The sequence below is a fragment of the Oncorhynchus tshawytscha genome, linkage group LG12, assembly GCF_018296145.1.
Source record: "Oncorhynchus tshawytscha isolate Ot180627B linkage group LG12, Otsh_v2.0, whole genome shotgun sequence".
NCBI classification, from domain to species: domain Eukaryota; kingdom Metazoa; phylum Chordata; class Actinopteri; order Salmoniformes; family Salmonidae; genus Oncorhynchus; species Oncorhynchus tshawytscha.
In genome coordinates, this window is record NC_056440.1 from 19,897,382 (window position 1) to 19,915,743 (window position 18,362).

Here is an 18,362-nt window from a genome sequence, read left to right on the forward strand (position 1 = left end):
CTCAGTTATATGCTTGATTTTACGTGGACTATATGGTTATATCACAGATTAAGATATATAGACTAAATCTTGTTTCAACAGCAATGACTTAAAACATCAAGAATGATAAGCTTTAGAACATGTACCCAAGTAAAATCAAGATAAAAAGTTAATTCAATGATGAAAGGAGTGATGAAGGATAAGACAAAAAAAAGGTAAAAGGCAAACAAATGTCTCAACTTTCGAGCATAAAATATGCTTATTAGATAAGTGACTAAAATATAGTTAAGGAAAATGTATATGGCCATGGACAGATCCTTCAGTAGGCCAGAGCAAGAGGCCCAGGTTTCAGTGTGTTTGTGACAAGAGCCCCACCCACCCTTATCAGTGCATGTTTGCACATATCTGCCCTGAGCGACAGAGACCAACTGACCTCCCTATTGGATTGAGCATGCGATCCATGCAATCCTTTGACAAATCCCTGTGCTGGAAAAGCGATGCACCCACCTCACAATTTCTATAAAAATGTCTGTCCACTCCTTCCTGGCAAAAATAAGCATCCAGCAAGACATTAGTACTCTAAATATATATTAATTAATTTAAGAAGAAGTCTCAACATTTCTAAGTACCCTATGGAAATAAGTCAGTAAGTCAGAATATAATGGATACAGGTTTGTGCAGATATACCTGGGAAATAAGTTTTAAAAACAGCACAGTATGGTCTCTGTTTGTTTTGCATATGGTTTGCCAATATCTTCCGTGAACAGTCTCTGGTAACGCAACATAAAAACAACCAATTCAAATGACACAGTAGCTCAGATGAGAAACAGCGATGAACGGCTATAGTCCCCCTTCCCTTTAGATACCTCAGATGAGGCACCGTCAGGAGAAAAGGGAGGACTGAGGACATTACTGAGGGGCATGGACTGTCTGACTGGGACAAAGTGGTGAAAACCTAGGGCTCATTTAACTGGGGTGATGGCCAGTCCAGGCTACTGAGGCCAGTGAACCATACATGGACATTTATTTCACTTTAGACTACATCTAAAGCCCTGTCGCTGAGGGATTTAGCTTTGCAGACATAGGCAGACTGGTAGGTCAAGTCCTTTCTGGGGTGTTGTAGCAATGGAGTTCTGATTCTGGTGAGAAGAGTGCAAATTCAATCCCGATGTTGTATAGATTGTTTTTTTCTTCTTCAGTTGGACGCCCAGACCAGCCTTGGCAAGTCAATCAACCCCCTTTGTGATACGTTGCACCGTATTCATAGTTCCAGCGAGGCTGCAGTGCAAGTCCACTGCATGTACTGTAATGCACCTGTACTGTGGGCCCTTCACTACTGAATCATGAAGCCAGACTGTGGAGCCATGCGAGGGGGAGGCCTCTGAGGCAGGGCAGGGGGGTACTGAGACACAAAAGGGTGCTGGTACCCAGGCTTGACACTGAGCAAAGGGTGGCCCGCCCTGGGGGGATAGGGGGGTATGGGGTGGCAGGGTAGGAAAAGACAGCAGGCTGGGGCTGGGGGCTACAGCTGGGGGTTGTTGGGCTGGAGGGGGAGGGGGGGCTCTCCTGGGCTGAGGCACTGGAAAGGGGTTGTGGTTGTTGGCCTCTGTGTAGAGGGGGGCTGGCCTGACTGAGACCTCCTGAGGATGGGAGCAGGAGACTGGGACCCGAGGCAGCCGTCCACCCTTCAGCACCATCTCCTGCAGCTTGTCAATCTTCACCCTCCTCAGGTGGGCCAGCTTCCTGTTGCTCTGGTACGAGTCCATGAAGGCATCCAGGGTGACGTCCCCGTCCAAGAAGGAGTCCGCCATGTTCTGTTTAGAAAAGACGGACGGTTTAAAAACATTCCAAGAAAGCAGTCTGGAGATTCCATGAAAACCTTTTATGGAAAAAAATAATTTAATAATAAAGTATAAACAATGTGATGAATAGATGTGAGGATTCGACAGTAACAAAACTAAAGAACAAACGCAAGGTGTTCCCCCAACTTGTAACTATCAGGACCATAAAGTCAGATTAATAAACCATAAATGGATAGGGCCTCTGGGCCACAGCGGAAATAAAAACAGGAATGGCAGGACAGTGTTTAAACTGATGCCGCAGGACACATTAGGCCATCCTTTGACAGAGAGAGGTGCTGTAATGCTGTAATGCTGCTTACCTCTGTCTCCTCTTCAATCTTGGCTCCCTCTGCCTGCAATAGAGCAAGAAATGTGTCTAATGAACTGTTCCCAGAGCTGTGGTCTGTGAACAGAAGAGAAAAAATAAACAAACAGTTACAATTTTGTTTTCAAATGTAGCTAGAATTCATCATGTCACAGTGACAACACTGGAAATATGTGGTCTGAACAGAGGAGAACGGAAAGGACAAGACAAAAGTTGACATTTTGTTTTACGACAGCAACTAGAATTAATCTCAAATAGTCGCCTCATAGTCACACGACTGTTGAAAAAACTGTTGAAAATAATGAGTTGGCCTCAATAACATGAGACAGAGTCACATGATGACTGCTACAGAAGTATAAGGGAGTATTCAACCAGTGAGCAGGGAACACACACACAGCGCTCCATATCCAGCCGTCACTCATTCTCTACAACAACCTCTGACACCAAAACCAAGGCCTCATTACGAGTTGTCAGGATAGAACCACTCTGAGCAAAGAGACTGACTGTCTTTCATAATGAGTGGTGAACTGAAATAGATTGGGGCCTGCGTCTGTAAATACACCCTACTCCATAAACAGTGCACTACTTTTGAGCAGAGCCCTTTGTGAGTATGGGGTGCTATTTGGCCCAGTCAGAGAGTCTCCAAGGAAGCTGAACGAGAGGCCAGCCTGGTTCCTGTGTTGAGTCAGTCTGCTGACTGAAAGACAATACCAGCTGGAGCTGCTGGAATTACATGCACGACCTGACACCAAAGCAACCAGATCACACAGCAAAACTCTAGGTTTATGATCCCTAACCACTAGTGTGGTGCCAATGCCAACTCACCCACATTTCACAAACACTGGACAAATCACACCTTACAGAAAGACATAACTCATGTAGCCTAGAAGACGAGAGCATGAGTGGTTGGAAAAATTTGTATGCATTATTTTTTTAAATCATATCTGTTATTACAATGTTTGTGTAATAACAAAATAAGTATTGTAAAGTATTGTAATACGTGTGTAAACCCATTTGACTTGTCAGAATAAGACAGATCTGAGCTATACATCAGGGAGCTCCAGCAAGAAAGACAGAGACAGATAGAAAAGGAAAGATCGAGAAAACACGGTAAAGCCTAGACAAAGGCCTGGCCCCCTCCACCTCCCTGCGCAGTGCCAGATAAAACTGGCTTAATTTAACCAGCTTCCCCGGGCGTGATGCAAGGCGTTTCACAGCTGCCCCAGCCAACAGTGCACCCACTCACAGTGAATTACCACAATGACAGAGAGAACTACTGTCTGTCTAATATCACAGGAAAACAAAATTTAAACAGAGAGGACAGGGAGGGGAAGTGGTCATCGGTCCAATTGACATGACTGAGATCATTTGATTTATTTGTGAACTAGACATGTTCCAAGTATAGTCTATTAGAACCAAATCCAAGCATACTGTAGGTGTGAGTTGCAGAGTGAAGTGTTAGGAGGATAGAAGCTCTTCCTCTGGCCCAGCCAAATGACTCTCTCATCCCCTCTCCACTCTAATGAGACAGACACACACAAGCATCAGCACTTCTCCACACAATGGAATGATTCTCCACCTCTGAAAGACCAGAGTGGAACACACACACAGTTTGGACCAGGGATCATGAGACTGCCATTTAGTAATGGATACAGACCAGCCTCAACTGACAGTGAAGGGGGAGTTTTTGGCCTCTCTTCCTCTCGCTCTTTCCCTCCCTCCCATGCTTTTTTTGCCCGCTGTTGTACTAAGGGGGAAGGGGGGGGGAGAGTCTGTCCTGCCACCCTGGTCCCCACTACCTGCCACCCTCGAGAATGTTCTGAAGCACCCCTGTTGCAGTTGCTATGGTGGAGGGAGTCACTGTATGCGAAGGAAACACACGTGCCAAACAATACTGGGTTGATTCTGCCGTAAGACCATGCTTTTCATCTGGGTCACATGGCTGAGTTCAGTTGCTCCCAGCGCTGTGGGTTGTCTCCCAAATGGCACCCTATCCACTATATAGCGCAAAAATAAGGTGCCTGTTTGGGACACAACCCTGCTCTGTCCTTCCCATGCAGATGCACTACGGCTGCTGCTTACAGCAAATCTACAACTAGGATAGCCAGCACACAGGGAAACCGGTATCCTACATTTGACAAAAGCCCTCTCGCCATCAACAAACAAATGGCAGGTGGCGAGGCCTTCCATGATAGAACAGCCACACAAGTAGAGCATGGGAATATAAGTCCAGGCATTGTCATCTCCCGTCTGGACTACTGCAACTTGCTGTTGGCTGGGCTCCCCTGCTTGTGCCATCAAACCCCTGCAACCTTCCCAAGTTCTCTCATGTCACCCCGTACCTCCGCACACTCCACTGGCTTCCAGTCGAAGCTCGTATCCACTACAAGACCATGGTACTTGCCTACGGACCAGCAAGAGGAACTGCCCCTCCCTACTCTCAGGCTCAAACCCTACACTCCAACCTCCGGTCTGCCACCTCTGGTCTCTTGGCCCTTCCACCCTTATGGGGGGCAGCTTCCACTCAGCCCAATCCAAGCTCTTCTCTGTCCTGGCACCTCAATGGTGGAACCAGCTTCCCCTTGAAGCTAGGACAGCAGAGTCCTTGCCCATCCTCCGAAAACATCTGAAACCCTACCTCTTCAAAGAGTATCTTAAATAATCCCACAGCACCCCCTCTCACACCAAAAAAGAATGTGTATTTTGTGAACTAACACACACACTTTAATTTCTAGCTCTGACTTTACTGATAGCTACTTTGAGGAAAAATGTACGTACTAGGACTGTAATATTTGGTTGACCCACCTAGCCATCTTAAGATGAATGCACTACGTTGCTCTGGATATGAGTGTCTGCTAAATTACTAAAATGTCAATGTAAAAGCACAAAACCATCTGTGTACAAAAGGAGGCAGAGACAGAAAGCCTGTTCAGCTGCAGGGTAAATGGCAGCCTATGCATTGAGGAGGGCCAAATCACTGCTCTTGTGACGAGAGGAGAATACAAAGACAAACTAACTTTATCAGTGAGTGCTACATCCACCACAACAAAGACTGAAGTGAAATGTTGGCATGCTGTTTGGAGGGGGCTGCCTGGCAACCTTTACGTCATACCAGGTCATAAGTATCAGCAGTCAATTTATTCAGTGGCGTAGGATGCACCTCCACAGGCCCCGCAAGACAGGGGGGGATCCCCCAAAGCTCGGGGGCCCCCCAGATAGCATATGAACACGTCAAATGTAACACAAAATGTTAAGAATTACAGGAAATTAACTTTAAAACTGCAACATTTTCTCTCAGCCTCATTGCAAAATATGTCGAATAGCATGAGATTAGGTATTAGAATTGCACATTTTTCTCTCTGTCCCATTTAAAAATGTGTAGAATTGCAATAAGTTAGCCATTTTCCTACAAAACTTGCCTGGACCTTAAAAATTAAATACAGAAATATCTCATTTGCATAAGTATTCACACCCTTTTACTATGACACTTCAAATTGAGATCAGGTGCATCCAATTTCCTTTGATCATCCTTGAGATGTCCCTACAATGTTGAGTCCACCTGTGGCCAATTCAATTGTTTGGACATGATTTAGAAAGAAACACCTGTCTAGATAAAGGTTCCACAGTTGAAACTACATGTCAGAGCAGAAACTATACCATGAAGTCCAGGGAAGTGTTCATCGACCTCCTAGATCAGGGATGGTCAACTTTGATGGTGGTGGGGGCCACAAAAAAACAGAACTCCTCATGGAATCCGCAGTGGCTCATGGGTCTACGTACTCACATCCCCCAGAAGGACAACAGTCTCTATAGCACGTCACCAATCTGGGCTTTATGGAATAGCCAGACGGAAGCATGACAGCACGATGGGGGTTTGCAAAAATGCACATGAAAGACAGAGCATAAGGCAAAATAATCTGTAGTCAACGAGACAAACATGTTACTATTTGGCCTGAATTGCAACACACTATGTCTGGAGAAAACCAGGCACAGCTCATCACCGGTCTACTGTGAAGCATGGTGGTGGCAGCATTATGCTATGCAGATGCTTTTCTGTGGCAGGGACTGGTATGGATCGAGGGCACATTGAATGGAGTCAAATACAGACAAATCCTTGAAGAGAACCTGCTTCAGAGTGCAAATGACCTTGGAATGTATATCTTCTCCCCAGTCTAACAGGACAATGACCCCAAGCATACAGTCAAAGCAATGCTGGAATGGCTTCAGAACAAAAATGTGGCCCAGCCAAAGCCCAGACTTGAATCCCATTGAAAATCTGAGGAAAGACTTGAAGATTGCTGTTCACCGCTGCTCCTCATCTAACAAGGAGGAATGGGAGAAAATCCTCAAATCCAGATGTGCAAAGCTGATACAGTCATACACAAGACGACTCAAAGCTGTAATCGCCGCCAAAGGTGCTTCTCCAAAGTACGGACTCAGAGGTGTGAATACTTATGTCAATGAGATATTCCTGTATTTCATTTTTTATACAATTGCAAAACATTTAAAAAAACATGTTTTGACTTTGTCATTATAGGCTATTGTGTCCCCCCCTCCCTCAATTCAATGCTGGATCCTGCTCAATACTGGCAGAGATTAGCTACTGCGGGAGGGAAAATTAAACTGGGTTAGGGCCACTATATGGGACTTCTGATGGGAAAAGCTGGAGAAACTGGTCAGGTCTGTGTGTCATAATCCAATGGAAGAACAAGCAAGAGGAAAATAATATTATGCAAACTCACAAACTACCCGCCATGACAGTAAATTACAATGTTCAAAAGCTCAAAGTGAGTTGACAATTTGGCAATCCGGGTAATAGCATTGAACTTCTTCAAACCGTCAAGCCATCACACAAACCATGTCAACCAAAATAAGTTGTTTATCATATCAACCTATTCATGTCAACAGTAATGCATTTCAAAGTCATATATACATTCAAACAGTAAGAAAGCCTCGTCTGAGCCAGAATGGCCAATAGGGCAGGAACCCTAGTCTTGTTTCTGTAGCGTCTATTACCTAGTTTAACATATATTACCTAGTTTGGATTTGTGAACCTGGTAGGCCTCGAAGCTCTCCTGTAGGGAGCTGTAGCACTTGGTGAGCTGGCTCTTCTGGTGATTCAGTCTGGGCTGCAGTTGAAGGTTCTGCTCTGCCAGGCTCCGGTTACTGGCCAGGATCATCTCCTTGGTCTGTTGCACCTCCTGCATCTACAACATACAAAGGATCACACAGACATTGAGTATGATTATATGAATACAATAATGCGATTATTGTGGATAGTCAGATAAATACAATAGATTAAACAGTTTGCATGAAGAAATATATCCCTAATAATCCTGTTTACATGGACGTCAGAAAATCGGCAATCAAAATAAACATTCTACCACAGTGAGCATGTTATTTTTGGGAAGCATACTTGATTCTGAGTTCGGATATACAGTATAAAGTTTGTATGTGAAAACTACTTCTAAGTAAGCATATTCTGTTTTTCTGAACTACACTCACATAAGGAGTGCTAGCACATGCGCTGATCAAATACACCACTGGAACGCCGATTAAATGTTTACATGTTACTGCAGCGCAATGGGTGTATTTGTTGTTGACAATTTCGATACCTTTTGGAAACAAAACACATTTTATAAGGAGGATGGGATCCACCAGCATAATTTGGGTTCCTGGATCCTTTCATAGCATTATAAGGCTGCATTGAGACAATGCATTATCAGTGACCCAAGCACAGCTCAGTTAGTCACTACCATTGTGTCGATGAGTTGTCATAATGCTACTACAGGGGCCTCCCGGGTGGCGCAGTGGTTAAGGGCTGCGCCACCAGAGACTCTGTGTTCGCGCCCAGGCTCCGTCGTAACCGGCTGCGACCGGGAGGTCCGTGGGGCGAAGCACAATTGGCCTAGCGTCGTCTGGGTTAGGGAGGGTTTGGCCGGTAGGGAAATCCTTGTCTCATCGCGCACCAGTGACTCCTGTGGCGGGCCGGGCGCAGTGCGCGCTAACCAAGGTTGCCAGGTGCACGGTGTTTCCTCCGCTGGCTTCCGGGTTGGATGGCGCTGTGTTAAGAAGCAGTGCGGCATGGTTGGGTTGTGTATCGGAGGATGCATGACTTTCAACCTTTGTCTCTCCCGAGCCCGTATGGGAATTGTAGCGATGAGAGAAGATAGTAGCTACTAAACAATTGGATACCACAAAATTGGGGAGAAAAAGGGGTCAAATTAAAAAAAATATATAAACAAATAAAATAAAATAAATAATGCTACTACAAAGTACATTATACGGGGCGTTGGTAGACACAATATAAGTAACCTATGGTATGTTCCTCTAACTGCCCTGAATGCCTCTGCTGATCCTAAAGCTATTGTTTGCTGTAATCAGGTGCCAGAGTTATATTGTTAGCACTGAGGCAGTGTATTCTAGTAGGAAGTTCACTGTGTGCAGCCCACCATGCAATAACAAAAATAACATGAGCATGTATACTTCTGCTAAGCTTCCCAGTAAAGCATTGGAAACAATCAAGCATCCCAGTAAAGAGCTAAAAATAGCCCACATTAACATATGTAGGTTAAGAAACAAGATTCATGAAATTACTAACTTGGTAGTAACCGATAATATTCAAATTCTGACTATCTGAAACTAAAATAATACCTTCAACAATACAATAGTAGCAATACATGGTTATAAAACCTACAGAAAAGACAAATGCCAATGGAGGTGTTGATGTTTATATTCAGAACCACATTCCTGTAAAGCTTAGAGAGGATGTAATTTTAAATACTGTTGAAGTAATATGGCTACAGGTTCATCTGCCTCACCTAAAGCCCATTCTTGTGGGAAGCTGCTATAGACCACCAAGTGCTAGTCAGTATCTGGATAACGTGTGTGAAATGCTTGATAATGTGTGATATCAACAGAGGTATATTTTCTGGGTGAATTAAATACCGACTGGCTTTCATCAAGCTTCCCTCTCAAGAAAAAGCTTCAAACTGTAATCAGTGCCTGTAACATGGTTCAGGATATCAGTCAAGCTACCAGGATAGTAACAAACAGCACAGGATTTAAATCATCTAACGTGTATTGATCACATCTTTACGACTGCTGCAGAAATTTGCTTGAAAGCAATATCCAGATCCATCAGATGTTGTTTTCACAATATAGTAGCCATATCTAGGAAAACCAAAGTTCCAAAAAGAATGGGCCTAATATAGTCACACAATACATTTTTGCAGTGATTCCTATGTTGTTAATGTAAATAATTTGTTGGTCTGTGGTGTGTAATGAGGAGCAACCAGATGCTGCACTTGACATGTTTATGAAATGGCTAATTCCAGTTACTAATAAGCATGCACCCATTAAGAAAATGACTAAAAACCGTTAAATCACAGTGTATTGATGAGGAATTTTAAAAAATTGTATGGTTGAGAGGGATGAGGCAAAAGGAATGGCAAATAAGTCTGGCAGCACAACAGATTGTCAAATGTAATGCAAATAGAGAAATCATGTGACTAAACTGAATAAAACGAAGAAGAAACTATACTATGAAACAACGACAAATTATATAAAAGAATGAGAGTAAAAAGTTCTGGAGCACCTAAATAAAACTTTGGCCAAAAAGGCAAACTCAGCTCCTTCATCACAAAACCCACTGATATCGCTAATTACTTTAATGATTTTTTTCATTGGCAAGATTAGCAAACATAGGCATGACATACAAGCAACAAACGCAGACACTACACATCCAAGTCTAACTGATGAAAGACAAGCACTGTAATTTAGAATTCCGTAAAGTGAGGGTAAAATTCTGTTGTTGTCTATCAACAATGAAAAGCAACCGGGGTCTAAAAACTTGGATGAAAAATTACTGAAGATAATAGAGGACGATATTGCCACACCTATTTGCCATATCTTCAAATTAAGCCTAATAGAAAGTGTGTGCACTCAGGCCTGGAGGGAAGCAAAAGTAATTCCGCTACCTAAGAATAATAAAGCCCCATTTACTGGCTCAAACAGCCAACCAATTAACCTTGTTGCCAACCCTTAGTAAAAAAATTGTGTTTGACCAAATACAATGCTATTTTACAGTAAAGAAACTGACAACAGTCTTTCAGCACGCTTATAGGGAAGGACATTCAAGATGCACAGCACTTACACAAATGACTGATAATTGGCAGAGAGAAATTGATGATAAAAAGATTGTGGGGCTGTTTTGTTAGACTTCAGTGCAGCTTTTGACATTATCGATCATAGGTTGCTGCTGGAAAAACTTGTGTGATTGCTTTACACGATTGCTTTTTTACGATTACTAGTCCAATGCTCTAACCACTAGGCTACCCTGCTGCCCTGTGGATAAATAGTTACCTGTATAATAGAACAAAGGGGGTGTTCTTTAATAGAAGCCTCTCCAAACTAATCCAGGTTGAATCAGGAATTCCCTAGGGAAGCCATTTAGGCCCCTTACTTTTTCAATTTTTACTAAAGACATGCCACTGGTTTGAGTAAAGCCAGTGTGTCTATGTACAGTACCAGTCAAAAGTTTGGACACACCTACTTATTTTTTTTTACATTGTAAAATAATACACATCAAAACTATGAAATAACACATGGAATCATGTAGTAATCAAAATAGTGCTAAACAAATCTAAATATATTTTATAGTTGAGATTCTTCAAAGTAGCCACCCTTTGCATTGATGAGAGCTTTGCAAACTCCTGGCATTCGCTCAACCAGCTTCATGAGGTAGTCACAATGGAATGCATTTCAATTAACAGGTGTGCCTTGTTATAAGTTAATTTGTGGAATTGCTTACCTTCTTAATATGTTTGAGCCAATCAGTTGTGTTGTGACAAGGTAGGGGTGGTATACAGAAGATAGCCCTATTTGGTAAAAGACCAAGTTCCTATTACTAGAAAATGCTCAAAATAGCAAAGACAAACGACAGTCCACCATTACTTCAAGACATGATGGTCAGTCAACACAGAAAATGTCAAGAACTTTTCAAGTTTCTCCAAGTGCAGTCGCAAAAACCATTAAGCGCTATGAGGAAACTGGCTCTCATGAGGACCGCCACAGGAAAGGAAGACCCACAGCTACCTCTGCTGCAGAGGATAAGTTCATTAGAGTTAACTGCACCTTAGATTGCAGTCCAAATAAATGCTTAACAGATGTCAAGTAACAGACATCAACATGATCCCAAGAATGGTGAGCAACTGTTCAAAGGAGAATGCGTAAATCAGGCATTCTTGGTCGAATTGTTGCAAAGAAACTACTACTAAAGGACACCAATAAGAAGAAGAGACTTGGGCCAAGAAACACGAGCAATGGACATTAGACTGGTGGAAATCTGTCCTTTGGTCTGATGAGTCCAAATGTGAGATTTCTGGTTCCAACTGCCGTGTCTTTGTGAGACGCAGAGTAGGGGGAACGGATAATCGTCGCATCTGTGGTTCCCACCGTGAAGCATGGAGGAGGATGTGTTATGGTGCTTTGCTTGTGACACTATCGGTATTTAGAATTCAAGCTACACTCAAGCAGCATGGCTATCACAGCATTCTGCAGCGATACGCCATCCCATCTGGTTTGCACTTAGTGGGACTATCATTTGTTTTTCAACAGGACAATGACCCAAAACACACCTCCAGCCTGTGTAAGAGCTATTTGACCAAGGAGAGTGATGGAGTCCTGCATTAGATGACCTGGCCTCCACAATCACCCAACCTCAACCAAATTGAGATGGTTTGGGATGAGTTGGACTGCGGAGTGAAGGAAACACAGCCAACAAGTGCTCAGCATATGTGGGACCTCCTTCAAGACTGTTGGAAAAGCATTTCTCATGAAGCTGTTTGAGAGAATGCCAAAAGTGTGCAAAGCTGGCATCAAGGCAAAGCGTGGCTACTTTGAAGAATCTCAAATATATTTTGATTTGTTTAACACTTTATTAGTTACTACACAATTCCATATTTGTTTTTTCATAGTTTTGTGGTCTTCACTATAATTCTACAATGTAGAAAAACCCTTGAATGAGAAAGTATGTCCCAACTTTGACTGGTACTGTATGTAGCAACAAAAAAAATGCCCTCTGGGGCTTTTTTTTACCATAAATCTAACTAAATTTGTACAAACTGATAGCAAAATTACAGACGCTGTTAGCTAAATGCTAAGCGAAAACGAACATAACTAATTGCAATGACTCGAGTCATTTTACCACATGACTCGGGTCAGTCTCATCAAGCTACATGGACAGAAAAAGCAAGTAGCTTGGGCGTGAACAGCATCATGTGGCCCAGCTTTGAAAATGAATTAACTAGCCTAATAGGCAGTAGAACACTTCTTCCAAAACAAATGATCTTGTCATGGAATGACAGAAACCAGCCAGCAGTGTGGACTGGGGCTGCGAGTGGATGGGTATGGATGGTGACAGAGAGAAAACAACATTTCAGACAAGGCCAGAGGCTAAGTGCATTCATAACCACTGTGCTTCACACACTGTACTGCCGTGACCTGACCAAACCATACAACCAACTAACTAACTTCTCAGAACCGTGTCTCAATAAGCCACTCCAACACAGTGCACTGGAGAAAAAAAACAGCCTTAAATAGTATCCATGACTGCAGGCTTGTTCTGTCAAACCAACAAAACAAAAAAACACTGTTTTGCAGGGGAAGGAAATAGTTAATGACTGGATCTCCACTTTCTCTGTACAGTGACAGAAGATGAGGAACTAATTTAACAGGAGAACACCAAAACTGTCACACCAGACAGACTGTGCTGCTCACCATATTCATTTTCTTCCTATTTAAGATGCCATATGACATTATTATGCTGAAGGCAGAGGCTTTTAGCTGTGTGGGGATTGAGTACAGCGGCCGTATCTGTATCAAGTGGCTCAGAGTAGGTAGGGGTGCTGATCTAGGATCAGTTCAGCCTTTTAGATCATAATTAATATGATTTTATGGACAGGGAACACCTAATCCTAGATCAACACTCCTACTCTGATGCTTGATAAACACACATATAGCCACAGAGCACAGAAGGCCAGAGGAAGCATCACACCCAAACAGAGGCTTTCATTTGGAGCCTCCTCTGGAGCTCAGTCAGGGCTCCAGACTGTGACCATCTAGTCACATTGCAAGTGCACGAAGCCATTGTAAATTTGTTTGTTTTTTACATTTACTGTTAGATTAATACATGGCTACTAGCAGTAGGTGTTAACTTTAAGGCCAGAGGTGGTGTGGTATATGGCCACAATACCACAGATAAGGATAATGTATCAACACTTTACAGAAATTCTCCCGAACCCAAAAGTAGAGTTAGTTCTAAATAAAGTGTCAAAAAACATGATAATCTAAACACAATATAAAGCCATCTTTTAACTCACTGTAATCTAAAATATCAATAGTATATGGTTATGAATACTCCTTTAATGAAGGTTGAGTTTCACTGATATCATCAAGGCCCTTTTTCAGCCTATTAGCAGTCAGTTGCCAATAATGTGATTGATCTCCAATTGTCCAAGTAAAGAGAGTCCTTCTTTAGTTTGTGCATAAAAACTAATAGTCCCTGTCTCAAAGAAGGAGGTAAAATAGGATTAGCAATACCCTCTTTGTAGACTGAAAGCAAGAACCTTCTAATATCAGGCCAAAAATGTCGATAGACATGATACTAGCAGTTCGGTGGCTATGAATAATGGAACATCCCCTCGTTTCTCTATTGCTAGAGGAATTAGGAAGGGTTGTCCAATCTCCACTCTTTTATTTATTGTAGCCAACAATTTACTGAGAATTGAAAAGGGATCACTATCTAACAAATCTGAGAATTTAAAAGGGATCTGTATTTTTGGTAAAGATAAATATCAGTCAATTTGCAGATGATATTGCCCTTTTACTCCCTTGGCTATTGACAGAATCAAGAAATGTTCTATGGCCTCTGGGTTGACTCAACCTTAACAAATGTGATATCATGCCAATTCACTGCTGTGACTCAATTCAACATTGCCTCCCTACCTGTTAAAAACAAAGTTAAATATTAAGGATTTTTTATCACAAAAAAAATGTTTCAGAGAATCTTTCAACATTGATAGTATAATTAATTCCATGAGAGATTCTTTAAGTCAGTGGCTGCAACGTGATGACTCAAAATTGAGTTGTGTTCTTTGTGCAAGACTGATGGTTTATCTAGAATACTTTACCCAAGTCAATTCCTTTTTCTTTCTTCTAACAACATCAAAAAAGTAAATTGTTAGATTTATTTAGAGGAATAAAACACATATTTGGAAATCAAAATTTGTGAAAAAGACTCATGGATGTTTACTTCCTATTGATTTGGAGTGGGTAATTTTAGGATTAAATGGTTGAAATTGTCTGTTTAATCCTACCTCTGTGGTATCATATCCCTAAAAGTCTGTTAAAAAAAAATTGGTGGACTTGAATTCCTAATTAAATGTGATTTTGACCCATGAAAATTACCTGTGAAGTTTTACCAGCAAATTACATTTTTCTAGAAAGAGATTCAAATTGACAGGAAATTCATTTTCAAAGGACTTTGGTTTGACAAGGGTATTCATTTTATCATTAGAGATACGATCTAGCTAATATGTTTTGAGTTTCCACTTCCTCATATGGTGAATTACCACATTGAATTAGGCCTATATACAGTGGGGCAAGCCTGGTGCAAACTTTACACCAGCGATCAAGACGACACACTGAGCGTAAATATATATATTGATTGCAATGGTTCCCGTGAGCGTTCATGTACAAAGGATTAGCATTTCAATTGTTAGAATTATCACTCTGTAGTGACTTCTTAGTCGACCCCCACTTCCCTTTTGTCTAACAAGCCACCATGCCGGTTTAGCCCACGAAGGGCACATTCTCCTATCATTTCTTGTAACCATATTTACTGTTTGTTTATGCCTTTCTGTGAATTACTTAGTAATAAATAAATGATTTAAGACAATTGACGTATGGATGACTCATAGTGAAGACTGGGTTCGTGGAGATAACCAACCATTTACGACATTTGGAATGAGACTAACGTAAAGTAAATAATTCATTAAGTCGAAGACTAATTGATCAAATAAAATATCTGAAAAGTTATTTCCTTGGTGCCCCGACTTCCTAGTCAATTACCGTTACGTGATTAATCAGTTGATCGCATAATACTAATTAGAGAATCTTTGATAAAAAAAAACTGTAAGTCAATTTAATGATAGTAAAGACACGACACTGGTATAGGTCTAGTTACATATCACAGTCTCTTATTCACTGACTGATACTGGCTTACAGCTGTGATTATGTTATTTTACTTCTGCAGGTCTCTTTAACTACAATCACATCAAAATGGTGACAATGTGGCTCTTCTCTACAGCTCTACTGAGAAAGAGGCTTTGCCTACTGAGACACTGATCATGGAAGGAATTCACATAGAGAGGCTGAATGACTGTACACAATCAGCTTAAACTCAAATTCACTTACAATTTGTACATTTCACATGTTAAGTTAATCATAAGATACACCATGTGGTGATAGACAACTAGGTCACCCAGCACCCTGGCATCCAGATCCTCCCTGTAAACATTTGTTCAAAGGGAACTTTCCTTGCTTGATATGCTATTCTTAGCTGGATGTGTTGGGTTGAAAATAGTGTGCAGTTTCTGCTGCCTGATCAAACCAAGGCCAGTCTGGCAGCTATAGTCCCCGTCTGTCCCTGACTAACATGCGCACACACACACACACACTATTAGAGAGCGCAGTAAAATAATAATCCACAGAGTTAACTTAGAACAGTAGGTTTATATCTACTGGTAGGGCACAAGTTAGTCTACACCGGTTGTTTACAAAGCATGTGACAAATATAATTTTATGTCAATGTGTATGAAAATGTATGCACTCACTACTGTAAGTCTCTCTGGATAAGAGTGTTTGCTAAATTGTTAAAATGTAAATGTTGATTGATGTCTGGCTGCCAGACAAATATAAAACAGTCAGTGTGTAGCCTATGATACAAAACCAAGGTAAACCAAACAGAGGAGACTCGTGTAGATTCAGACTGAGATTATTCTTCAACTCAAATAACAAGAACAGACCAAATTTAAATGTAACCCCATTTGCACACAATTACTGGGCCGGCGAGGGCGTTTCCAAATGTGTTAGCTACCCGGAAGTGTACACGTGTCTATACTTACGGGTATGCATACAATGAATTCTCATTCCTGGAGCAGTACACAGTGTACTTACTTACTGTACCTGCTCAGATTACATTCACATGTTCAGAGCTGTGACAGCCATCAGCTTCGCCTTTGTCCCCTTACAATATACACACACATCATATGATAAAGGTGCAGAACTTCCCAACTTACTCAATGAGGTGTGTCCTGAGTTAGTCAGAACTGCCTTTTCCAGTCATTAGGAGCACTTCTCACTTATCTCACTGTGTACCAAATGGCACCCTATTCCCTACATAGAGCAGCACTACTTTTGACCAGGTCCCTGGTCAAAAGAGGTACAGGGAATAGGGTGCCATTTGGTACACAGACTATGACTAATTCCCTCCACTGACAGGTCAATACACAACCCTCTGTAACCTGTAATGACATAGCTGAAGGTCCATGGTTGGTAATCTACAGCATTAGCTCTGTGATATATAGCCCTATCGGCATTCGACTCCATTGCCACAAACTGTTGCTGCATCATACGGAGTAAAAGGAAACCATGGTCAGCTAGAAATAGATAGAGGGAGTAATAGAAAAGGAACTTGGACTATAAAAAGCTGATCTCTGATGATAGCACATTGAGACAAGCAAATCAATGTTTGCTGGTTTCATTGATTATTTTACAATGTCAGTTAAAGACCTTACAGATTACAAAGGCCTAGATCCATCTGTAGGAAAGGAAGATTCTATGGAATTCATGTCTAGGAACCAAGTAAGTTCACCCTCACATACAGTGGGACAGCTAGGTTATTGTTTTTTGTGTGATACTAGAAGTCCTGACAAAGGAGGACTCTGAAAACTTAAGCAATCATCAGTATTAAGCAATGTACTGAAAGTTATTCTGTTTAGTTGAGCAGAATGCAATGGCACAGTTTGCAACTAAGTCCATTCAGCAGCTGACAACGCCATGCTTGTTGTCATCAGTGTCCTTACAAACGGCCAATGGTGGTCATATGCATTTATTTACTAACAAACTGGGTTCAGGGCAGGGTTCCCTTGGGCTAAAAAGGATGCTGGTTATACAAGTGAAAATGTTATATTTTTTTGATCGGGCGCAAGACCATGACTTCGAGGCATTGCACCAATTTAAACAGAAATAAGTGTGAATACCTGCCCTATTGGGTCTTGCAATTGACGTTTCCCAAACAGATCCTTTCTGACCAGCTGAACTGTATGTCATGTCATTTCTGCAGCTTGGCAACATAGCGTACAGTATTTTGCTTTGTCACTCACCAACCACAATACCGGACTCCCTCCCCAGAGAGGAAGTACGTATTTTTACTATTTTCATTACATGTTGATCAATATGAATCTACTACCAAGACACATATGGGAAGGATTCTGCCCAATTTAACTACAACAGTGTTGTCATGTTTCTTGTACTGTCAATCACTGCGAGTGTTTTTACTTGTTACGCTGTAAAATTGCAAACTGCAACAGTGCTTCGATTCTACGAAACGTCTCGAGTTCCAGGAAGGTTACTTCGAGTAAGAAAGCAACGTTCTAAAAAGGTCGTAAAAGAGCGTAACACACCTGACATCGAAATAAGCTACTCTACCTCCCCGCACATAAGAGGTAAAATATAAATATATATATATATATTGGGAAGTATACCATTGTTCCGCAAATTCTTAACTTTCCCTGGAGGCTTCGTTGCCTACCCTACAAGCTGGCGAAAGCTAAACAAAGGGATTGACATTGAAACAATGCAGCAGAAAACCCAAGCGATATAGTAATATTGTTATAGTGGCTTACCTCTTCCATTTCTTGGACAATGCTGTTGAGTTTGTCATCATCTTCAAGCAATTCGTTGAGCTGTGTCATCGAGTATGAACTAAACTTGTTCCCAAAACCAGACATTTCTGTCACAGCTGTGTTCCTCTCTTTGCCTCGCGGATCCTTTCGGTGAAGGGCCTTCACTTCACCAAGTTTACGCGATCCGGAGAATAAACAACAGCATCAAGATAGGTGACTGGCTGAAGATACAAAAAAAGAAGCTAGAGT

At 41.7% G+C, this 18,362-nt stretch overlaps 1 protein-coding gene across 1 annotated transcript; it reads right to left on the reverse strand.

Annotated features, from left to right (window-relative positions):
• Positions 1 to 1,167: 1,167 nt before the first annotated feature.
• On the reverse strand, positions 1,168 to 18,346 carry LOC112262668 (vacuolar protein sorting-associated protein 37B-like). Its single transcript, XM_024438347.2, is given in 5 exon segments — positions 1,168 to 1,463; positions 1,465 to 1,793; positions 2,141 to 2,223; positions 7,181 to 7,352; positions 18,114 to 18,346. Coding segments are annotated over 5 exon segments (840 nt in total). The 5' UTR covers positions 18,219 to 18,346; the 3' UTR covers positions 1,168 to 1,312.
• Positions 18,347 to 18,362: the final 16 nt, after the last annotated feature.